Source organism: Sinohyriopsis cumingii, chromosome 19 (assembly GCF_028554795.1).
Source record: "Sinohyriopsis cumingii isolate HCF-2022 chromosome 19, ASM2855479v2, whole genome shotgun sequence".
Lineage (NCBI taxonomy): Eukaryota > Metazoa > Mollusca > Bivalvia > Unionida > Unionidae > Sinohyriopsis > Sinohyriopsis cumingii.
The window spans coordinates 14882845-14909917 of NC_142979.1; the positions used below are offsets into that span (position 1 = coordinate 14882845).

At 36.1% G+C, this 27073-nt stretch overlaps 1 protein-coding gene across 1 annotated transcript in view; it reads right to left on the minus strand.

Annotated features, from left to right (window-relative positions):
* LOC149775166 (uncharacterized) overlaps positions 1 to 27073 on the minus strand; it is a 180222-nt gene that overhangs the window by 22468 nt on the left and 130681 nt on the right. Inside the window, exons 6-8 of the mRNA XM_089944110.1 lie at positions 13059 to 13219; positions 4045 to 4146; positions 1543 to 1688 (exon numbers count right to left, since the gene is read on the minus strand). Of these exons, the coding sequence (XP_089800236.1) occupies positions 1543 to 1688; positions 4045 to 4146; positions 13059 to 13219 (409 nt within the window). The remainder of the gene's footprint in view (positions 1 to 1542; positions 1689 to 4044; positions 4147 to 13058; positions 13220 to 27073) is intronic.

A 27073-nucleotide genomic window follows, 5' to 3' on the forward strand; every position in this document is an offset into this window, starting at 1 on the left:
TTCAATATTGAAAGCATAGGATGTGTTGTTTTGTTTGACATACGAATGACTTAGATTTGATGCTATCAAGAGTTCATTGTGACTTGCGAATCATTATTGTCCACACACGAGTAACCAATTTTTGCATCTGTCATTCCGTTTTTGTGTTGATTAACAGTTTTGGTCACCTACAGGGGCTACTTGCAAACGAAATTAAGACTTTCGGTAAATGGTTATAGTGATGGTAGTCCAATAATCAAACAGTGTAAGACATCAACACTGAAAGTTATGATGGGATGGGTGTAGCATATCACCCACACACCCACATCGTAAATATCAAGGTTGGCATCTTACATTGTAGGACTGTGAATCCAATTGTTATCATGTTAGTCTTTGAACCCCCACCCTCCTCCAAATCCCTACATCCATTCACCTAGTTTTAAATTCATCTGTAACAAGCTGCAGTGAAAGTGCTGTAGCCCCAATGTTCTTGGCAGATTTTGAGTTTCCAAGCGTTTCTTTTTAAAATCTAGTCAAATAAGAATTATTTATATTCCGAAAAACAGAAAAGATGTGTTATTTGATTCTGTCAATTTATTCAACTTTTTAAATAAAATATAAACCCACTGTTTTTATTTCGTTTAAAAGGTGTGTAGTGTGTATGCCTACCTGTTCAGTGTTTACATTAGTTACTTTGCACATGACTCTATTTAAAGAAGTTAGTATAAAGTAGTTCTCCTTACAGTTTATACAGAAATAAATGCAGTTGGGCCTGATCACATGGTTATGTTCTGACCAATGGAAATCTTCCCTTCATTTATGAACTGATGCAACTGCAATTATATAAAGGTTTAACTGCCATTAAAAAGTTCCTTTTGCACCCAATTAGCACGTAACTAGGTGTGCTAAGCCAAATATTGATATACAGCTGGTATAAAAATGTTAATTTGCTGCATTAAAATGACATTTGCATTTCAGCTGGATTACCAGTGTTCATTAATGGGCGAGATTCCAGAAGCATCAGTCATACATAAATTCAATGTTGGTTAGTCAGAACAATAGTTTTCCATGCTGGGCAATTGTGACATGCCATGTCCCAGGACTGGTCCCTATTTCACCAGCAAAAGTCAGTCTGATAGTTAATTGTAGGTTTAAGGCATTAGATTGGTAAATTTTGGACCCGTCTAAAGTTTCAGCCAACCAGAGGGGGTTTAAATTTGATTCCAAACAAAATCTTTGTTGGTGAAATTCAAACACAATGATACACTATTTTCAAAAACAAAGGCAAATTTAGGTTCTTTGTCAACAGGGGACTTAACCGTCAACAAGAAGTAATAAAAAATTTACCTATAATATATAAATTCACAGACTTCAGAGTAAAAAGATGAACGGTATTTAAATACATCTTTTACATGCAAAATTAACACAAATCTATTGTATGCAACAGTTGTGGTGCAAATTTTGTATGTGCTTATGTGCTTAGTGCGATCAATACAATTCTATATTCACAACAATGAGAACATAAAAGTGATATTCAGCGGGGGGAGGGGCAATTAGGTGTACCTATCCTTTTTCAGTAGATCCTGTATTTTTTGAGCTATCTGGTCACAGTCCCTCTCTAGGGTATTGAGGGTGTTTTGGATTGTCTGATTGATTGTCTTCTCTATGTCCTTACACACATCTTCTATCTGATTAACACAGCGGCTACCCTGAAAATAAAGAGAGGATCAGGTTTTATCCAATGTGAAAGCAGCCAAATAAAAAATATCTTACAATGGTTAATTTTAATGCTGTAAATAGCAGTAAAAATTAGAAAAATCTTTACAGACTGAAGGATCGAGCACTAATAAATCATGAAATAAGAAAATGTTCACTGTATATACTGGTTTTCAAGTTAAGTCCAACTGCAACGCAAAGACCTCGATATGCCATGGCCACCAGCAGATCTAGTTCTATACTCTTTGTTTGGAGTAATCAGTGTAACAACCAACATAGTCTCTGGTCTGCCAAAGCAACAGAAGATCAGGGCCTGTACTGTGTGCAGCTGGAAATGACTTGTAATGGAGTTTATGTGGTACATCTTTTTCCCCCAGCAAGTCTAGATATGTATAAATGAGTGAAAATTAGAAGATAAAAAGTATATTCTAATTATAAGAATGCCTAAGTTATTGGCAGTTATAACAACTGAAACTGCAGTAAGAGGGGTGGCAATTTTGGACATCAGATGAGTACCATTTTCATGTAAGACCAACTGGACATCACAAGAAGTCTTTTGGTGAAAACCTAATGTCAATTTGACTTTCTGTTCAAGCAGAGATGTGAGAAGATTTCTAAGATGGCTCCACATAGTTTAGAAGGAGAAGATATAACAAGCTTGTTCTAAAAGATGGAAAACAGACCATCCTATAAGCTCTTCTGTCTATGACCAGTAGAACTAAAAAACACAAGCAGGTTATGGAATCAAAACTTGTACCAAATGCAAATTTGTTCCTTTCTGATTGTGTACATGTACATCAAACATAGATGCAGTAAAATATACAGGTCAGAATGACAGGTAGAAAAGAGTTGTAAAGGAAACAGGACTAAATTTTTTAAATGCTTGTTATGAAAACAAGAAATACAGGAAAATAAGAAAAACAAGAACACAAACATTTTGAAAGAATTTTTAAAACATCTCAGGTTGATATGAACTTCAGAAATACCAACACAGAATGACAGTGCAAAAAAGCAACATTTAGCCAGGCTAGTAATTACTGCTCAAAATCCTTTTTCTTGGTTTCTGCCCATATAAACTGACATTAACAACCAAATCTGACTTTTTGAATCACAATCATTTCCAGAGCAAATTTCAAAAGGAACCTGTGCTAGAATGTTTGTTATACTGGTGGCACTTGCTGTGTTGGAGTGCTATATTCAAATCATTTGATTCAATTTCATCAAGAGAGTTTCTTTTGCTGTCTCCTCAAAAATCTTTTGATATTCAATGCACATTTGCATATTCTTCCTGTCGAGTATGTCAAAGCAGCCTTAGTCTGGTTATGCATATATGAAATGGTGCAAATGTAAAATCAGTCCCAATTAATTTCCACCCATGCAGTGAGCTTCTAAAGACAAAATACGTAAAAAGCAGAATTGTATCTTTCAAGTTAGGCTTGAAAATAAAGCAGAGAATGTGAGAACAGAATTCTGTCAAACTTTTCATGAAAACTCCTATATACCATTACAATAATACTTAGCATGTGGCTGCATGAGAAAAGAAAGTTATGGAGTCAGAAAAATAAAATACTGAACAATGACCTCTTAAACTTGCAGAAAGTACCTTCAATATGATATGCAACGCACCTTCTATGGATGATATATCAATGTTCCAAGATTAATTTCCTATCCTTGAGTGGCTTTGAAAGCATGGATCAAACACAAAAGTACGATAAAATTTTAAAATATTGATCTGAGAACTGGACCCTGAATAATACACCCACATTTTGGTAGACAACACACATTCTAGTAATAATGTAAAAGGATATAAAGTTTCATCCCTTAATTTAAAAAAGTTTTTAAGTTGTTGAGACTGAAGAAAAGTATGATGGAAAAGTGAAATATTCAGTCATGAGACTGACCTTGAAGATAAGCACCCTCAATGTGATATGTGACATGTGATGATAACATACTGAGTTTCCTCCCTTAATCTCAAACATATTTAAAATTAAGGTCCAGAAATGAAAATGGGATGGATGGAGGAACAAAAACTGGAGACACTATGTCCCACATATTTCTTCAAAAATGTGGGAGTCAATGAAAGAGATATTGTGTAAAATTAAAGTTGACTGGTCTGACTATCCAGGGCTGTAACTCTTAAATCTGGTAAATGAAGACATAGAACAATGATTCATTCCAGGCCTTGCCAATATACCAACTATCAACAGAATATGAGATCCAATTATAATTAATGTAGTTCATATGCACATACAAAAATGGATTAAGAGATGGACAAATGGAAAGGTCCAATAAAATATCACTCATTTTCTACGAAAAGTGAGGGAAAATAAATGCTTTGAGCATACAAACCTTTGAGTTCATAGATGGAATGTAAATTGTGGGCATGTCAAATCCAGTCTTATTGAGACCTTCACGTTTGCACAACTCCTGGACTATCTGCATCATCACTCTCTGAAGGGAGAAATAAAGGACAATAATCCCAATGTAGACCATACTCGCAAAATCTATTATCTAGAACAACATTACGACATAGATGAGATACCTGTTATATTGTGGTACAAACTTTGAGCATATAGTAATGTAGCATATAGTAATGTAGCATTTTCAGTTGAATACTATGACTAACGCAGAATCTACTTTTACAAATTTTACTACTGTACAGGCTCTTAATACTGTTGACATGAATACAAATTTTACTACTGTACAGGCTCTTAATACTGTTGACATGAATACAAATCTTATTACTGTACAGGCTCTTAATGCTGTTGACATGAATACCAATTTTACTACTGTACAGGCTCTTAAAACTGTTGACATGAATGCAAATTTTACTACTGTACAGGCTCTTAATACTGTTGACATGAATGCAAATCTTACTACTGTACAGGCTCTTAATACTGTTGACACGAATACAAATTTTACTACTGTACAGGCTCTTAATACAGTTGACATGAATACAAATTTTACTACTGCACAGGCTCTTAATGCTGTTGACATGAATACAAATTTTACTACTGGACAGCTCTTAATACAGTTGACATGAATACAAATTTTACTACTGTACAGGCTCTTAATACTGTTGACATGAATACAAATTTTACTACTGCACAGGCTCTTAATGCTGTTGACATGAATACAAATTTTACTACTGGACAGCTCTTAATACAGTTGACATGAATACAAATTTTACTACTGTACAGGCTCTTAATACTGTTGACATGAATACAAATTTTACTACTGTACAGGCTCTTAATACTGTTGACATGAATACAAATCTTACTACTGTACAGGCTCTTAATGCTGTTGACATGAATACCAATTTTACTACTGTACAGGCTCCTAATACTGTTGACATGAATACCAATTTTACTACTGTACAGGCTCTTAAAACTGTTGACATGAATGCAAATCTTACTACTGTACAGGTTCTTAATACTATTGACATGAATGCAAATCTTACTACTGTACAGGCTCTTAATGTTGTTGACATGAATACAAATTTTACTACTGTACAGGCTCTTAATGCTGTTGACATGAATACAAATTTTACTACTGTACAGGCTCTTAATGCTGTTGACACTAATACAAATTTTACTACTGTACAGGCTCTTAATGCTGTTGACACTAATACAAATTTTACTACTGCAGAGGCTCTTAATACTGAATACAAGCTTTACTACTGTACAGCCTCTTAATACTGTTGACACTAATACAAATTTTACTACTGTACAGGCTCTTAATACAGCTGACATGAATGCAAATCTTACTGTACAGGCTCTTAATGCTGTTGACATTAATACAAATTTTACTACTGTACAGGCTCTTAATACTGTTGACATGAATGCAAATCTTACTACTGTACAGGCTCTTAATACTGCTGACATGAATGCAGATTTTTACTACTGTACAGGCTCTTAATACTGTTGACATGAATGCCAAATTTTACTACTGTACAGGCTCTTAATACTGTTGACATGAATGCAAAATTTTACTACTGTACAGGCTCTAATACTGTTGACTGCAATGCTGACACTATAGTTGCTACCACTTGAAAAATGATACACCAATTCACTGATAAGATAAAATATAGTTTTATCCTTGATGTCCACAAGGTAATATTCCTATCATACCATGAACAGTATATTATAAGCCTGCCTTATGTTTAATAGTTCTCTCTAAGTAGGCACTAATTTGGCAAGCCTTCAGTAATTCTAGTGGAGACACATGGTTTAAAATTAAAGTAATTACACAAAAAACATTTTTCTTCTTTCCATCACATTAACTTGGGTCTCTGACCTTTAGACCCGAAAATCAATAGGTTTCTTTTTAATCCAAACTATAAGCCATCCACAAACTTTGATGCAGAAACATGTTCGAGAAGTGAAGTTTATGTGCAGAAACCATTTTTCAACCAATATAACCTTTACCTTTGACCCCAACATTAATAAGCTTCTTTATTTAAAATGTAACCCATGCACACAGTATGGTCCAGGTCTGTGATGTAAGACTAATATTTTTGTAAAGAAATGCAAATTCTGAAGTAAATCCAGATGAAAATTTGTCTTTCTGTCTTTATCAGAGACAAAGGGCAGTAACTCTTGCCCATTACCTCCCTTTGTCTGCTCTAAATGTTTTTAGTTTTAAGCTATGTAAATTACTAACAAGGATGCTTGCACAGCTGGGTGTTTGGGAGTATCTTCAAGTAATGACAGGGTAAGTATTCTGTGAAAAACAATTTACTGTCAAATTTGCTTTCTCCTTTGAATACATTCCCTGATCACATTAACATTAATAGAATAGGTAATAGGTCGTATCCTTCCTGGGAATAAAGATTCCCCATGTGAACAATAACCTGTTCTCCAGCTTAACACATTAACCCTGGTGACGAGTTTACGTGGCAGGAGGTAGTAGCCTACTGCTCTGTAGCGTCAAGGTCATGAATGATACACTAAAGTGGGTGGTGTTATAGAAAGGTAGACAGAAGTAGCTCTACAATGATATCAAATAATCGGGGCCCCGAGTGGTCTAAAGCGCTCTCCATTACGGATCACTGCCATCTCACCTCTGTCTGCGTGGGTTCGAGTCTCGGATTCAGCCAATGTGGGTATGTGAGAAAGCTTGCCAGTAGCTTCTCGTGGGTCGGTGGTTCTTTCCAGGGTTTTCCCAGGTTCTTCCTCCACCATTAATGCTGGCCGCCATGTATAGCCTATCATGTGCTGAAAAATGGCGTTAAACCCTACAACAACAACAACAACATATCAAATAATCTGGAATTTCATGTTGCACTAGAAAATACAAAGGGAAAAACCTTATTTTTTGGACCCAATTTTTTTCTACCCAAAATTCACCCATGGTTGGAATCTGATTTTGTGTCTGGATTTTAGACTTTTTGGTCTCAGATTTAAGGCAGACTGGTATGAACTGCAAACAGACACATGAACCTTTGCAAAAAGTAGGATAAGATGGGCATTTGGAATAAAGAGTGGTCTCGATAAAAAAATAACGGGTCCGTTAACTCATTCGACCCCGATCTCATCTGTAGGCGTGATCCGGTTTCTGCATTCATTGGCCGATCCCACCTGTAGTCGTGAATTGTTTACTGCATTCAATGGCCGATCCCGTCTCCAGGCATGATGAATGTGTGTTAGATACATCTCTGATTGGTTAGAAATGGTTTATTCCAAGAACTAAACAACTATTAAACCAATCAGAAATGATTTTACTTTCATTTGTGGTAATCTGAATTGTTCAGAAGCCAAGGGCTACTGTTTGGGAGCGGTTTAAGTACACATGTTCTGTTCATGAAAAATCGTAAATGATAGCGGACGGAAGAGTGATTTTTGATGAGCAAAAATGTGGAGTTTCTCCAGTTTGATCTTGAAAATATTGAGCAAGCTGAGGAAAGATATGTTCGGCAGTTGGATACTTTGTGAGATTTAGATTCGGACATAGAAGTTTCTGAGACTGAATCGTCTGAAGATGATGATGCTGACAGTGATGATGATAGAGTTCTTGCGGATAAACGTTGCACATAATTTTGTAAATACTGTATAAATAAGTTGTGAAAGACTTGGACAAATAGGGAAAAAACATACATCACTGTGTATACAAATTCATTTGAAATAAATGGTGAAAGTTTCGTGGATTTAAACTTGGATATAAGAAGAGAAATTAAGGTAAGAGTGAATGCATGTGCACGATGTTTTCAAACAGGTAAAAACTCTGGGGCACAAGCAGCTAGACACAGCTTTGTGCTTCTGAGGCATAGCAGCAGAGATACTGAAAACAGTGCTGGGGCCGAATGAGTTAAGCAAAAAAAATTAATTTACCCGTGATTGTTGGTTTAATTAGGTCGGGTGGTTGTCTGGGCTGTGATTGTTGGTTTAAATAGGTCTGGTGGTTTTCTGGACCATGGTTGATGGTTAAATTAGGTCTGGTGGTTGTCTGGGCCATGACTGTTGGTTTAATTAGGTCTGGTGGTTGTCTGGGCTGCAGCCACAGGACCCACGAGATTCAGATGTCTTTGCAAAGCTAAATCCCCAAGACAAAAACTCAAGAAGGTTGATTGACTGCATGCTAGCCAACAGCTACTATGATATCCTGATCAAAACATTGTATCTGGACATTAGGCTTGCAGAGATCACTTGAATTTCATGAGCTGAAATCCCCATAAGGAGACTTCATACTTTTGAAATGTTAATGTATGCCAAGTGTATAATCAGCTTAAGCCATGACTGGGATTGAAAGATGACATCCTGCTTTCTTGTCATTACATGGAGAAACAGTCTTTTGTGGTTGCCACAGCTTGTCTTCATGCACTTCAAGTAGGGCTTGTGGGCGCAGACAGTATCTTGCATGGCTGATTCTATCTACTTACCTAGATGAGAGGTCATGCATGACAACTCTGATTGCGCGCAGTGTCACTAGGATCAGCAAACCATCTGACCTGAACTGGAGATAGCTCTGGTTGAATGACAGGGCATGTGCCTTGCTCACCCTTCGAGTCAAAGCTAAAGCCATCAGGAAATGGATATTGTATGATTTCAGCTTCAGCAAGGTCCTTGCTAATGGTTCTAACTTCTCAATCTGTGCCATTTTAGGACCAAGCTAGATTTCATCTTGGAAACCAGGTGAGACTTTTGGCTATTCAGATCAAACTTGGTTAGTAGGTTTTATAGATCTTTACCAATATTGCATTTGACATGATGCCTGATTTGACAGATATCATGGAACAGTAGTCTTTTACAGTAAGTAATGTCAGATAATAAAATCAGCAAGATAAGGGACTGAAGCACTCAAGGGGATGACATTAACAACTACAGTCGTCCCCCTCTTATACGGGTTGCCTTTCCAGAGGAGGACTACATTTTTTGTGAGAAGTATATGTTATGTATGTAGTAAGAAAGCTACATATTTCAAAGCATTTAATATCTTTGTTTAAAAGTGACATTAATTATTAAAAGGTTCTTCTTGTCTTAAGAATAGACTTATTTCAACTGAATATACGTTAACAGTTCTTATTCTTTATGTAAGTACGATATGCAAGCAGATATTATTGTCATGCAAAACCATTCAGAAACGTCATTTAAATCTAGGTACATACATAATTCTCTATTTACTGCATTTTCCCAGTGCTGCATGAATAATTTCCTTATTGGTTATGATGTTGTTTATTCGAGTCTTTTCAGCATAAAACTTGTTTTATTCGAGTCTTTTCTACATAAAATTGTTTGTCAAGTCATCCCACCACATCTCGATGTCGTCGTGTAGAATAACAAACTTTTCTTCTAAAGTAATATAATCCATATATGCTGCCATTGCTGTAGATGTCTAACATGGTAAAGCTGCAATAAGTGGTTTTGTTGAAAACCCAAGGACTGGTATTTAGACAGAGGGAAGGACTCGAAATTGGTAAATATTTTCATGGTAACCAAACCAGAGAAACTTTCATTATGCCGGGTTAAAAGGGACACGAAAGTTGGCATCTGTGAGATCAAAACTGATTGCATACTCCTCCCTTTGGCAGGAAATCAGATAGACCTAGCAGTCTCCATCTTAAGCTTAGAATTCATAGAGACAACTTGGTCTATGATCAGTCTTAACTTGTCATTGCTTTTTTGATAAGGAACAACTATGAACAGAACCCCAGAGATTGTTGCTTTTATACAATCTCTACTTCTTACTTCTCGATGAGCAACTTCTCATTTGCTGAAGACTATGGTCCTTCTTCCGATCTGATGGCACATCCATTAGAAGGGGAGATGAAGAGAGGAGTGGGTTGGATATTTGAAATATGAAGAACATCTGAAATGGCTTGGGTCACTCAACATTTTAACTGCTCTGGTGGCCTAGTGGTTAGAGTGTCTGCCTCGGATGCAGAAGGTCATGGGTTCGAACCCCAGCCGAGTCATACCAAAGACTTATAAACATGGTACTAACAGCTGCCTCACTAGGCACTCAGCATTAAGAGGTTAGTGTTAGGACTGGTTGGCCTGGGGTCAGGATAATGTGACTGGGTAGGACATGATGCTACATGTCTGCGGCATGATGCCCCAGTGCTAGGCATTACTATAAACTGACACACTGCAGACCTGGTAGTGATATGACTGAAAATCTGTTAAAGCTATGTTAAAATTCCAAATCACACACACATACACAATCAATATTTTTGCAGGAATAGGTTGATCCAACATGATTGGAACTGCAGAGTCCAGCACCCATCAGCAGGCTGTCTATGGGTAATAGAGGCGTTAAGTCAGTATTGGGAAGCAGAATGCTTGGGGGAAGAAAAACTCAGTTCTTACGTCCCATACAAGACTGCCTCCTAGTCTGATTCAGCTGTTGTCTGCTGGCATAAGGATGAGATCTGAATGACCCTTTGGGACATGAAAGATCCCTTTTGCCTGGCTTGCCCGTCATTCCTCCATTGTGGCAGGGAATGATACATATCAAGTCGCCATTTGGAGGAGCTGTTTCTGAGCTGCCAGCCTCCGAACTTCAATTTTGGTGCTTTTTATGTAAGCAAAGCTTAAAAACTGGTGACACCTAGCAGTGGCAAGAGCAGGTGATAGGCAAGATTTATTACTCTCTGTCCATATGATAAAGACTTAAAAGACAAATTTTAGTCTTATAGGTGGCGCTCTACAGTTTTTCATTTTGCATAAGGTCAGGATTTTAAAGAAAAAGAATTTCCCCGTCTTTCCTCACTGGTTATACTGGCTATTTAGAAAAGACATTGTATATCTAAGGTATAATTCAAAGAACCTTTAATTCCCTTTATTTTGGTGTATGATTTATGGGTGTACTATGGGTTATAGAGTATATAGCTTGGCCTTACTTCAGATGTGCACCTTTCAAAAAAGTGCTAGCTCTACTTGGCCACTTTCACTTCCTGAACGTCAGAGGTAAATTGTATAAAAAAGAGCCGATAACTTTTTTACATTTTATATATTTGGTAATTCATTCATTGAACTTTCAGAAGCTGGTATTGTCTAGTCTGGCAAAATTCATTTTCCCTATTTTAATAGCTGCTATGTATAGTGTACTTTTAGACTAATTCAGGCTGATTTTTTAACACAAGGGAGCAGTCATTTTAGTTAGCAGTGTGCTTAAATCATGTAAAATTTCCAAAACTACAATATCCAAAGAAATATCATCCACATTACATTAATGCAGCATAGAGGTATGCCAACATTCTCTCCATTGTGCATGTTTTAAATGTGAACTACTTCACCTTACATACGTCACTCTCTCAAAAGTACATATTAACTGGTGAGCGCCCCCATAGCAGGGCTGGATTCAGGAGTTGTCTGGCTTATAATCTTCATAATGTTAATTTTATTGGGGAATGTATTCAAAATAGAACAATTTTTCTTCTTTCAGCCACCATGATCATATACCTTTTGGCCATAAAATTAACAGTCCTTGTCTTTACCTTGAATGCCAGCCATCAACAAAGTTTGACAAAGGCAGATGGTGTAAAACTAAGGTTACTGTGGGGAAATGGGGAAATGAAAAGACAGATGAATGGGTGGATGGATGAATGTCATAACAACTGAGTGGTGTCAAATCTCATTGACATGCCTTCACTACTGATGAATGGATGGACAGAAGTCATAACAATTAAATGGCATAAAATCTCATTTACTGCATGCACACGGCTGCAACAAGAAAACATTACACAAAGTCTGCATCAGATAAAATGGGACTGGCTCTGAATAAGTTGTAATAAATTGCTCCCACTGAATATGCCTACTACATAATTATGTTACTGATGTAAACACGGTAAACAAGAATGGCTGCTTAAATTGTCAGTGTTGTGAAACGGCTATTTTGCTCCACCATGAACCCAACATTGTAATAAAATCTTATTAGAAACCACTGTCAGTGGCATTGCAAACTGCCTCAAATAAGTCAGACTTCATCAGATTTAATGGCAGTTTTTAACAATGCATATAAAATAATATCTGTGGACTACTGTTTACAGATCTGTATAACTACCACAGTACATGACAAATTTGCTAAGACAATATACATATCAAGTGAAATATAGTTGTTTTTTAAGATTGAATTCAACTTTTACGAGTTTTCCAGCTGACCCTAATCATGTTTTAGGTTGTAATTTTTACAATGACATATACTGAACATTACCATAAACATAAAATTGGACATGAGGCACATCATGCCCGCAGAATCTGTTTGTCATCAATAAATGGCTGAAATGAATCACTTTGGTGCAGGTGCCCCTCTACTCATTCACCATTTGTAATGCACATACAGTGCTTATTATAAGGGAACATATGTCAAATGAAATAATGATTCAATGGAAAGAAGTTGGATGAACAGGATTTGTTCAGAACTGATAAACTTGTAATACTGTACTGACCACTCCAGCGACCTAAATGGTTGGAGTGTTGTCCACTTCAGATGTGGAAGGTCGTGGTTCAAACCCAGGCTGAGTCACATTAAAGACTTATAAAAATGGTACTAACAGCTGCCTCACTAGCTGCTCAGCATTAAGAGGTTTTTGTTAGGTCTGGGTGGCCTGATGTCACGATAGTGTGACTGGGTGGGTCATGATGCTTTGTCTTGTGGTATGATGTCCCACTCCTAGAATCACTATAAACAGTCACACTGCAGACAGCATAGCAATAAGACTGAAAAATTGCTGAAGCTCTGTTGAAAATCCAAATCACATACACAAAATAATATATGAGATCTGAGAACAGTTATTTACCTGTAAACAGAGATTTAATCAAGGTTATATAACTTTCAAAAACTTCAAAACAATCTCAACAATGTGGATGTAGATTATGACACTGCTGTCATGTTAGCAGGACAAAACTCATAGCTCCTATGTTCACCTGTCTGTCACTCTCATGACCCGCCTCATCTGCTTTGGACAGGTAGAAGCGCATCCTGTCAGCATGTTTATGATTCAGCTCCTCTACAAGGTTTAAAGTTCGTTTGCATAGTGCTTGTCCTATTGGATCGAAGAAGATGAAGATCAGATCTGCCAGGTCACCTGAAACACAAGATGATCTTCACATTACCAATAACCTGATGATTAACCCAAGAAGCATGCCAAAATTGTGTTATGTAAATTTTACATGAAACTCTGCGTAACACTAATGGCATCGATACCAAAGCTGTTTTCACCACTGGAAAAGTGGATATCCCAGTTGGTGCCTAGAAACCTGCTAATGCATATAAGAAAAATATTCTGCAAGCATTTTTCTGTTTTCAGTTATAATTGACAACATGAGTAAGGTTGACCTGGGACCATAGTATGAAAATGTGTCAAAGTTTTACAATACAGTTATCCTTCAGTAAAACACTTATCATGGGAGCCATTAAGCTGTAAAAGGTCATTTTAACTGGGGTCACTTGATTCACCTACTTGATAGTAACGATGACCTTATCATGCTATATGAGCAGCCATGTTTAACTTTTTTCTCTTCTATTCCTGAGAATACAAGGAAAGGGTAAATATCCCAAATTGATTTTGTAGTTAAACAGAGAAGTTGCAGTATGTGCTGTATTTTAGCATGTACAACACACGCAGTATGTGCTGTATTTTAGCATGTACAACACATGCAGTATGTGCTGTATTTTAGCATGTACAGCACACGCAGTATGTGCTGTATTTCAGCATGTACCAGACATGCAGTGTGCTGTATTTTATCATGTACAACACATGCAGTATGTGCTGTATTATCATGTACGACACACGCAGTATGTGCTGTATTTTATCATGTACGACACATGCAGTATGTGCTGTATTTTATCATGTACACCACTGGCAGTATGTGCTGTATTTTAGCATGTACAACACATGCAGTATGTGCTGTATTTTATCATGTACAACACATGCAGTATGTGCTGTATTTTAGCATGTAAAGCAGATGCAGTATGTGCTGTATTTTAGCATGTACAACACATGCAGTATGTGCTGTATTTTAGCATGTACAATACATGCAGTATGTGCTGTATTTTAGCATGTACAACACACGCAGTATGTGCTGTATTTTAGCATGTACAACACATGCAGTATGTGCTGTATTTTAGCATGTAAAGCAGATGCAGTATGTGCTGTATTTTAGCATGTACAACACACGCAGTATGTGTTGTATTTTAACATGTACAAGACATGCAGTATGTGCTGTATTTTAGCATGTACTGCACATGCAGTATGTGCTGTATTTTTGCATGTACAGCACACATTTAGTTTAACCAATTTTTTGTATTTTCAGGAAGTGCATATTTTATAGAAGACCAAGAAAAAAAAATGTTCAGTCTGATAAAGGATCAAGGCATTAAACTACCTACATGTTACAATCACTCCTTGTGAAACATTAAATCCATTGCCATGTAAGAAAATTATTACTGATCTTATAAATAATGCTAAGATGTCTCAATATTTTAGTTCTTTATGTTAATAAACCCATTTCAATCACTGGGTAGATTTTTTTCTTCTCCAACTTGACTGAAGATATATTGTGTACATGCAACTGGTAACTTCCTGTACTTCTCTGTCATGTGTATGTTAAAGCTGTGCAAAGTAATGCATTGCAGAAGAACAAATATGAACAAGTATGCATAACTATTCAATATTTGATAACTGTTGATCTAATAAAAAATGTCTTCATTTGTTTTGTTACTCAAATGTGTTAAAATCCAAAAGTCAATTAACATTAAAGTAATTTTAATATTTTAAATAAATGATTCCTCTTTATGTCAACAACTATAAACTCTTATCACAAATGGATTCCCCCAGAATATCTAAAAGAAGAATGAATTAATATTCAAATCGCTATTTATACATATTTTCCCTTATGGTGTCATAAAAAAAATAAAAAATAAAGCAATCCAATGGAAAAACAAAATGTACCCAAGAAACAAGCCAGTCTGTTATTCAGCAGTCTGTTATTCAGACAACCAACTACTGATCAGTCACAATGTAAAATCTTAACCCTGAAATATTCTAGCTAAAAGAAGAAAACATTTTAGACTCCAAAAACACACATAAATATGGATAAAATGTATCACTGTATGGACCTCAAATCACTCATTATTTGGTAAGCTGCTGTACAAACAGCTGCTGTAGATCAGTTTGTAAAATACTGAACTCACAATTCAAAGTCTGTGGGTTCGATACCCACCCAAGCCAACTGCCTCAGTGCATCATTTTATTATGTACTCATTTGGAATCATGTGCATAATAGTATGTTTAATCAGTATTTCCAAGCTGCATTCTCAGTTTGGAACTGTTCCTTTTTTTATGCATGTCAACACGTCAATATTCTCAGAAGCATAGAACTGAACTGCAATACATGCTGATCTGTTTTCAATTTCATTTGCTCTGTACAGACAGATACATGTATGTACAAAATGCTCTGTACAGATACACTTATGTACAAAGCATAACTGAGGGAAATGTAGTAAATATAAAACTTCATGCTCTGTACAGATACACATTATGTACAAAATGCTCTGTTCTGATACACATATGTACAAAATGCTCTGTACAGATATATGTATGAATAAAATGCTCTGTACAGATACACATATGTAAAAAATGCTCTGTACAGATACATGTATGTACAAAGCATAAACAGAGAAATGTAATAAATATAAAACTTCATGCTCTGTACAAATACACATGTACAAAATGCTCTGTATGGATACACGTATGTACAAAGCATAACTGAGGGAAATGTAAAAAATATAAAATGTCATGCTCTCTACAGATACACGTATGTACAAAATGCTCTGTACAGAGACACACATGTACAAAATGCTGTGTACAGATACACATATGTATAAAATGCTGTGTACAGATACACATATGTACAAAGAATAACTGAGGGAAATGTAATAAATATAAAACGTCATGCTCTCTACAGATATGTACAAAAAGCTCTGTACAGAGATACACATATGTACAAAATGCTCTGTATCTATACATGTATGTACAAAATGCTCTGTATAGATACACATATGTACAAAGCATAACTGAGGGAAATGTAATAAATATAAAACTTCATGTATATTTTATTCCGAGTCATGGGGAAAGAATTTGTATGATGCATTGTTTTAAGTGCGAATACATGGAGGGTTTCTGGCCTTGATGTATCCCTATGCCATATTAAACTTGTTCTTTCAACTGACCAGAAATAAAAACAAGTGTGGTTTTGGGCATATTCCTTTTCTGTCACAAAACACTAGACGACTCAAGTATATTGTGTGATTTCAAGACTGATTCTCCCATTTTAGAATACTTGCCTCGTGTAAAAAACTTTCTGAAACAGTGACCAGATAACCCATACCACTTGCATGATTGGCAAGATTTATGTATGTATGGGCAAGATTTATGTATGTATGTGTATGTATGGGCAAGATTTATGTATGTGTATGTATGGGCAAGATTTAAGTATGTATGGGCAAGATTTATGTATGTATGTGTATGTATGGGCAAGATTTATGTATGTGTATGTATGGGCAAGATTTATGTATGTATGTGTATGTATGGGCAAGATTTATGTATGTATGTGTATGTATGGGCAAGATTTATGTATGTTTGTGTATGTATGGGCAAGATTTATGTATGTATTTGTATGTATGGGCAAGATTTATGTATGTATGTGTATGTATGGACAAGATTTATGCATGTACGAGTATGTATGGGCAAGATTTAAGTATCTATGGTCAAGATTTATGTATGTATGTGTATGTATGGGCAAGATTTAAGTATGTATGGGCAAGATTTATGTATGTATGTTTATGTATGGGCAAGTTTTAAGTATGTATGGGCAAGATTTATGTATGTATGTGTATGTGTGGGCAAGATTTATGTATGTATGTGTATGTGTGGGCAAGATTTATGTATGTATGTGTATGTATGGGCAATATTTAAGTATGTATGGACAAGATTTATGTATGTACGAGTATGTATGGGCAAGATTTAAGTATGTATGGACAAGATTTATGTATGTATGTGTATGTATGGGCAAGTTTTAAGTATGTATGGGCAAGATTTATGTATGTATGTTTATGTATGGGCAAGTTTTAAGTATGTATGGGCAAGATTTATGTATGTATGTGTATGTGTGGGCAAGATTTATGTATGTATGTGTATGCATGGGCAAGATTTAAGTATGTATGTGTATGTATGGGCAAGATTTAAGTATGTATGGGCAAGATTTATGTATGTATGTGTATGTATGGGCAAGTTTTAAGTATGTATGGGCAAGATTTATGTATGTATGTGTATGTATGGGCAAGATTTAACTATGTATGTGTATGTATGGGCAAGATTTAAGTATGTATGGGCAATATCTATGTACATGTATGTATGGGCAAGATTTATGTATGTATGGGAAAGATTCATGTATGTGTGTGTATGTATGGGCAAGATTGAAGTATGTATGTGTATGTATGGGCAATATTTAAGTATGTATGGGCAAGATTTATGTATCACCGTTTGCATCTCCCAACTGACAAGTGCAGTAAAAGCAAACTCTTCCAAAAATGTTTTCATTATACAATATCCTTTCTGTCCTGGCAACAGGATAAAAACCGTAAATCTATACATCTACAAACTTCCTGCAACCAAAGGTTGGAGACCTCATTCTTTAATGCATCAGATAAATCATGCAAATTTACTGACACATGAAAATACAAAAGTACTGACAGGCTATACATGTAGTGTCCAAGTCATGCATATATGACTACATGCTTACAAACAAGCTTAAAATACAGTTGCATTTCTTTAAAAAAATAACATCTTACTTTTAGGCATAATGTTTAAAATATTTAGTGAATAAAAAAATCTGAAATCAGTATTGTATTATTATCCATTTAGGTCATCGAAACATTTTTCAAATGTCTGAAACTGGTGAAACTTCACATTTCAATCACTATTTAACATGGTAGCCAAGAAACTTGACAAGAGGCATCATTTCAAAGAGTACATTATTAAGTCATTTTAACCAGCTCATTGTGACATCTGTATTTCACATATAAAACATATAATTTGTGTCAAAATTCATTTGCACTCCCTGGTTGGTAAGTGCCACAACAGCTAATCAACCAACACCTACCATATATACTTGCTTAACAGTCCAGTCCAACTGTAAACTGCAGAGATCCAGATCTGTGATTGCATACTGCAATGGCAGATCTGTGTCTATGCAGTTTGTTAGCAGTAATCAGCAGAAAAAACCTTATGGACCCTCATCTTCTTGTGCAGTATGTGACAGAGCTCTGGGTCTATGTTGTTTTTTTATATAGTTGGACCCATTTATAATATTTTATATATAATCTAATGGCCTGCTGATTAATTTCATAACCCAACCAGGCCTAACCTCTACCTAATTACATTTGTTCTCCACCTGCTGGGTAGGTCAAACAATTTGGTAGATAAGAAGCCAGGTAGATCACCCAGCTTGTAAACAACATGTTAACTACAAATCTACACAAACGTAAACATATCTTCTAAAAATTTTGCCATATAATTTAAAATCCTGTCAATCACAATGAAGTTTTTATAATGAAAAACAGCAATTTTAAAGGAGCATTCTGTTTCTGAAGATATCAATCAGCCATAAAATATGCTGCATGACCAAATTTGTTTTCTTCTTCTGACAGGTACAGATGGCTTTAAAAGTCCCATTGGCTGCCTCAGACAGGTCCAACTGGCCTTAAAAGTCCTGTTTACTTCCTCTGATAGATCCAGCTGACTTTAAAAATCCCATGTATTGCCTGAGACAGGTCCAGCAGGCTAAGTAGTCCCATTTACTGTCTCATACAGGCCCATCAGGCTTTTAAGTTCCATTTACTACCTCATAAGTCCAGCTGGCTTTAAAGTCCTTTTTAATGCCTCAGAGAGGTAATGTTGGCTTTGAACTACCATTTACTGCCTCAGACAGGTCCAACTGGCTTTTAAGTCCCATTTAATGCCTCAGACAGGTCCAGCTGGGTTTAAAGTACCATTTACTGCCTCAGACAGGTCCAGCTGGCTTCAAATTCCCTCTTACTGCTATGGCATGGTACTACTTGATCAGATTTGTATTCTGAGCTGTTAACCTTTATGCATCTGAATAATTCCAGGGCACAGGAGGGGAGGGGATATGTGGGAATTCGCAAAAAATGCTCCCTGATGTTGACAGCTATATAACATGTTTGGAATTTGGAGCTGCAATAGGCATGTAAAATATTATGAAACTTGAAGAGTTGCCATACAAATACATACCTGAATGACTTGGCAGAGAATGGCATGCATTCAACCTTAGAGTGCTTGAAGCCAATCTGGCTGCAGTAATTAAGGAAAAATACCAGATGCATTATAAGAAGAATTAAAGTTCATGATAGTGCCTGATGATGTCAAGTTTTGCTATTTTTCATCAATCCATTTTTTTCTAGGATAACATCAGCTGTTCGACATAAATGTCTAGAATCACTCAAGAAAGCCCTGTGGCTTTTTGACTGACAGACCCTATCATACCTCTCAGCTCCACTGATGCTTGTGGGTTCACGCAATTTTTCATCACGTGATAAATGGCAGCCATTAGAGGCAGGAAGATCGAGGGAAAACCTCAAAAGGAACCACAGACTCTCGGAAGCTACAAGCAAACCTTCTCATACACCTGGCATGAACCCATGCAAACAGGTGAGATGGCATTTGGCCAAGCCTGGCACGAACCCATGCAAACAGGTGAGATGGCAGTGATCAGTGAAGGTGAGTGCTTTGGACACATGGCCAACCAAGGCCCTAATGCTTTTGGAGTGATTCTTAATTTCTGCACCATTATTTTTTAACTTTTCATTTTGAATATTGTATTACAAAGATGGAATATACTTTCTACCTTGTACTGAGGAGATACTACAATTTCTGTATAGCTTACATCTTTTTTCAAGAATGTGCAGGTTTAAATGTGTAATTTTGAAAATCTCTATTTTATATCAAAGTTCTTTTTGGATGCAAATTAATGTGATTTGTGTTCCTAAAAGTGGAAGTCACAAAAAAAAAGCAAATTTCCAAACACATTATGGCAAACACACACTATTATGAACTTTGCCACTGTGAAGTCCTTGATATAACAATTACACCAGACATCAGCCAGTACTTTTACATAATAAAAATAGTTCATTATACCGAAGGATTATATAAATACAAAATGGTTATAATGAAAGTCTACTGTAGATATAGGTCCCATGGTAAGAAATGGTTGGACACCTGATTCTGTTAAGAGATGAAAACACACAATATGTGTGTGTGTGTGTGTTTTTTTGTGTGAAGAGTAGGTACTATCAGATATGAGATCTATACAGTTTTAATTTCATCAAAAGGAAATGGCTTGCTACAAAATTTATACAAGTGTTATATCAAAGATACAGTATGCATAGTATACATATATTTACATCACATACAAATATGCATACATGCGTTTTAAGTTAAGATTTACAACTGTGTATTGACAGAGAGTGTGAACTCCTCACATTCCTGCACACTTTGTCTGCTACAAACTACAGTTCAGCTAGTACTGCATCTACTCACAAGCCAATCTGGAAACGGAGAAGTTGCTTCTTTTCATTTTTTGGGCTTCTATTTTTATTCATATTGATTCAATAAACAGTTAAAGACACTTATGGTTTAAATATGAAACTGGTTTAAATGAAGAAAACAGCACCATAAATCACTGCATGGATAGCTTCTTAAACAGTGAACACACAGCCATTCAGTCACCAGCTAGTATATTCAACAGAGTGGGTAATAGAGACCAGGCAAAGTGAAGAACCAACAATTTAAACAAGTCATTTTAATTTATCTGCAGTTGATCTAAGTCATTATTATGCTTTAACAACCAACCAGAAGATTGTTTTTATCTTCCATCTCTCTTTTCCGCTTTCTTCTGGTTGGTTTGTCTGTAAATTTTACCATCATTCATAGGTCGAAAGACAGGGTCACATGAGACAAACAAAAATCAGTTTTTTGGGTGTGTTTAGATAGCTTGTGACAATGGTCTAGAGCAGGGGTGTACAACCCGTGGCCCGTGGGCCAAATCAGGAACGTGTTCTGTTCAGTCCTCAGGGCAAATTAAAACAGAAATCTAGCCCATGAACAGTAATTATATTAAAGAAATTAGTCTTTACGGCCCTCGAGTAGTCTTAAAATTATAAAATGCAATCTGGCCCATGGACAAAAAAGGTTGTGCACCCCTGGTCTTGAGCACAAGTGAGAGATACAGCAAGGTAAAACTGATATGCTGACAGACCAACCAATAGAGAGAGAGGGAGAGGTGGTAGTGGGTTTGGGGAGACTTGCCATAAGATTTTTTGTTGGGTCCATCGGCATGTTCTCTGTTGGTCTATTTGGCTGCTGCCCAACCAATCCAACACAATGAGAAAGCAAGAGATGCAGTGTTGCCTTTTTTACTTTTAATGTTTAAGAATTATCCATTTTAAACTTTGATACAGGTCAAAATAAAAATAAAATAAAATAAAACTCAACGGCTTCCTATATCTTAATTTCATGTAATTCTTGGCTTTTTGTTTTCATTTTCACATGGCAACAGCAATCATCTATCCTACCACTAGACATAAATCAACACATGATATCCAGTAAATGTAATTGTTGCCCTTCCTGCTTCCCAACCCACCCACCCACCCCAGAATTCTGAATATTCCCTCTTATTCTTCTGTACTATGAAACTTATTAAGAGGATTTTTGTCCCTTTTGTTTCGATCATGTATCATTTGTTGGATGCCGTTTTTAGAAAATTCTTTAAGCAACAGCTTGATCATGCAGAACTTCAAAACAATAATTAACCTGAAATCCAAGGTCACAGAATGCATATTATTCAACTCTGGTGAGATATGGCTGACCTGTACTCACAAGATCCATTCATACAAGACCAAGTTACTGTGTTTACAGTCTAGTGAAAATTGTAAACTGTGACCTTCAACCTCAATACAAAGCTCTTGGAGGACTTGCCTATTAACTTTTTTTTGTTGAGATACTGCATTCCAAGTTTTATCACAATCTCATGTGGAGAAGGACATTTGGTTGGTTATGTAAGCATAATGTAATTTTCAGCACATGACAGGGTATATATATATGGCAACCAGTATATTTTAGAGATGGATACTACAAAGAAATTTGATATGTACTGTGAAGTGGCAAATTTTATGTCGATCTAACAAGAATACATTAGCTGAGACCAGACAACCATTAATTAGATTTATGGAGACAAGCGCGTATCATATCGCCATACTACCATGTATGGTAATGTCCTTTAGAGGGAGAATTCTGTTCCTAATTAAACATTTTTTTATACAGCAGCCAGGCGGACAATTTAGGACGAGGAAAACTTCATTTTCATGGTAAAGTTGTCACAATTGAGAGAATGCAGAGACTCTGTTACTCAAACTACCAGGGTCAAGTTGACCCTGACTTTGGCGCCTCTGGAGAAAGGCGGCAGAGATATTTGATTCTGATTGGTACGTTAAATGAGAGGGCGTGTTCCAACACAAAATTTCATAGGTTTTAATATCGCCCGCATCGAATTTTAATCAGTCTAAGCTTTTTCTAAAAGAGGAACCCAAAGGTTATGACTCCAGAAATTTGCAAGAAATTTCCGTAAAACTGTTGTCCAAAAAGGGGACGATTGTCGAAAGGAACCGACGAACTAATCTACTGATTAAGGGGAGGAAAAACGTTGACGGCAAAGGTAGTGTGACAATTCCATGTAATTTGTTGATGCCATATATAATGCTTTGCTGAAGTTATTTATTTGTATCTGCATGAATCTTTTTTCTACATTCGTGTAATAATTTGCTTTATGAAGTATAACTGTGTTGAGTTTATGCATAGGAAGTTGTACATTAATCTTCTTTAGATAAGTTTGACGAATTGTTTGAATTTGTCGTCTTGTTTGCATAAGAATGATGTTCTAAGAATTTAATGCATTACATTAGTTAATATGATTACAAGAATCCGTGTGAATTCGCCGAATTTAGAAGATTTCACGTATGATTAAGAATAAGTGTGTATTGACGGAAATGATCTAGTAATTGATTGACGTGATGTATCCTATTTATTCGCTGTGTATGTGGTAATGTGTAAGGTCAAGGCGTAACGAATTAGCCATTTGACTAACTAGGGTAATTATAGGACATGTGGAGTCGATTGATAGTCTTAGTGTCTGTTTAGCACTGATAGTGAAATCTGATAACGAGGGAGAATAATGAAGAATTAACCGTTTCATAAATAACGGGAAATTTAGGTTGTCTCTATTTATATTTATTTAAAAGGGAGAAAATAGCTCCAGAGACGTATGAACGAATGAGTGATGTTATTCTGAGACCTATACGGAGAAGCATAGAGAAAGGTGCAGTGTGACATATAATCCTGTGACGCAACCCTGCGACGTATTAATTTCTGAAGAAGTATTTTGAGAGTGTCCTGAGACGGGTGGTAGAAAGTATCATCCCGAGATCCAAGGAAGCAAAAACAGACTGAGGACGAGCAGGTTATGAAATCATACAAGACGTTGACTTCGATTGTTCACTCGATCTTATGATGAACTAAATCTATCAGTAACAGATTGGCTATCTTATTTAGATCTATTTGCGTTTTCTTTGTATTTCGGTGAAAGTTAAATTTCTAAAAGCAGAGTACACTCCTGATGTAATGAATTTTCACAGTGTTTGGATGTAATTGATTAAATTGTTTGTTCATATGTACGGGGGCTCGTGTTGGTTTGTTCTATATACCTGCTCAGATCTCTATCTATTCCACCTATAAGTTTCACCACTTATATTTCTATTTACTCGAACCGGGCAATAACATCGAAGGCGGTCAACCCCTAGATAACGAAAACCAAATACGGAGGGACATTCACTCCCCCCGTGTAACATGTACCAAGGTATACAGCAATTATATTAGGGACCAAGAATTTAATGTTCTAGGGCTGAAACTTTTTAAAAATGACTATCCATAAATAACTTGAAAAAATATCTCAATCTGATTTATCTTTTTATAGCAAAATAACAGCATTATATATCGTTCAAAGAATCTGAAGAAAAACAGTTATCTTGAGATTAAGAAAATAACAGCTTTAAAGAAAATTGCAGTCCCCCTTCCCTAAATTAACAAGTCAGTACCTTACAGCAGAAGTTGCTACGTCAAAGTTGTTGTTGCTGTGGGTTTAACACCATTTTTCAGTGCATGACAAGTTATACATGGCAGCCAGTATAAATGGTGGAGGAAAAACCCGGAAAACCCCCAGTAGGAACCACTGACCCACAGAAAACAAGTGTCAAGCTTTCTCACATACACACATTGGCCAAGCACGAGATTCAAACCCATGCTAACAGAGGTGAGAGCTAGTGATTAGTAAAGGTGAGCAATTTAGACCACTTGGCCACCTGGGGTACAAGATGAAATTTAAAAACTAACTAAATGTGGGAGAATTAAGTTTACACTATAACTGACACACTATGAACGAAATTGTACCAACATTAAAGAATTTGTTGAGAAGAGTAGGAAGTGTAGACATTAGACTACAATTAACTAGCTACTCATGCAAGGAAACATTTAGTAGCAAGCAACACCCGGGCAAAATACCTATCAGTAAAACGAAACACACATACCAAATAAAAGAGACAATATTTAGTGGACTTCAGAAATTACATAAAATTCAAACTGTAAACAACTGCTCCCCTGAAAATTTTATGATTGACAAGCCTGCAAAGGAATAAACATACTAAACATCTGCTATTAAATAACTACAAAATGACATCGTTTTTTAATTTATTTTATCTGAAATTTTTTCTGAAGTTGTGTTTGGCCCAGATGTCTTTTACAACATCTCAATTGGCTACCATGCTGTCTTGTATATGTCAAATATGCGATGAAAGATTTTAAAATATAATTATATCTGAAATATTCAAAATGAACTCCTTTAAAATGATAGTAATAATAAATATTTTTAAATGAAAAATGAAAACCTTTTGACTTATAACAAGATCACTTGTGAATTATGCGTACATTCCTTGCTGATGGAAACTACCGAAGTAATGGTATGGTGAACAAGTATTGTGGTACGTATTGCCTGGGTTTAAAAAAAATGAAACAACAACACCCCCCCCCACCGTGAACTGATATATCAGCAATACAATGCACCTTCCATGCAAATTTGGTGGAGGAAGAATACATACGATCACTTAATTAGGGTCAAGAAGACAAATCATTTATAGCCAGCATTGTGCCCTGTATCTCTCCCCGCCCCTTGAGACCATATCCAGGTTCTTAGCATTATTTAGCCCCACCCTTTAATTATATACACTTACTTGGCATTATTGTAGTTAATATCTGCAGTTTGAATGACTTCCTGGGTCTGTCCTTACCCTCCAGGGGCACCACCCCTGCAATCATAACCTGGAAACCATAGAGATTCCCATTCTGACATGCAGCAGTGGGTCAATGGTCAAGGCATTGACATTAAGACTGAGAAGTTGCTGGTTCAATTCCTACCCTCCAATCAGCCTGGTTCATCATGAATATACACAGATCTTGCCCATAATCAAGCTCTTTTGAGAGCTTGATCACACAAATATACATACCAAGCCCATACATGCCAACTCTCATGCCTGCTGGAGAAAACAACTCCCAATTTTTGGAGTGGTTCAATGCCTAACTCTTATCTTACAATCTCACAATTTTTGCAAAGAATACCTAATTATTACATTATGTTTGTTGATCTTCGTTTCTCCAAAAAAGAATCCTACATAAATAGATACATCATGTGCAACCCCCATTTTTATCACCTTTGAATATTGTGACAAAATAGATCACACAAATAAAAAATTTCTTCAGTAAATAAAATGTTAAGTTCATTTATTATTCATATAAAATTAATTAAGTTTCTTTTTTACCCCTACAACAATACTAAAATAAAAAATAAAAAACCACAACAGAATTGTTGGCATTTAGTTCTAATCCTAAGAATGATCACTGTGAATGTTGTGTAATTTTCTCTACAACCAAAATAGGATCTATATTCCCACCACCTGGCATTACTGAACCATATCTATAAGATAATTAATGTCATTAAATTGAGAGAAATAATGACAAAAACATCACACAATGTGCCCTGAAAAATCTAATTCAGAATAAATGTTATTTAGCAAACACATCTTCCAAGTTGACAAGAAGGAAATAAGGTGGGATATAAAACATGGGGAAATTGCTTACACGTATGGTAGCATGAAATTGTATATGCTCATACATGCATACATACACACATACACACACACACACATTAGTTACAACAAAACAGACATCATTTCTTTGCCAATCAATTGCTGGTGCTTACATACACACACTGTAGAACATGGTTTCTTTGAAGTTTGTGTTGGGGCATTTCTTTTGACAAGATAATTGCAATGTTAAGGATTAACTATTAATTACTCTAAATGGCTTTCTTGCTTGTTTACTAAGTCCAACCTTTAATCATTGTGCAGTTTAGCCACAGCTGACCAGAATATATCAAAAAGGTGTACGTCATTGGGGAAAATAAGGTGTGTCACAGGGTGACACTGCATTTCCTTTGAGAAATTAATGTGTATTGGACGTGGAAGATCGGTCAATATTTAATGAAAATGATGTTTAAAAAATGCAGCAAAAATCATGATTTTGGGCCCCATCTCCCTAATTTTTTTCTCAATCTCCTTACCTGGCTTTTGAAAAGCTGACAGGTGTGCAGATCTGATGAGAAATATAGCCTCCAGAATGTTCACTAACTCAGCCAATCTGAGAAATATAGCCTCAAGAATGTTCACAAACTGAGCCAATCAGATGCAAGATCACTTTATT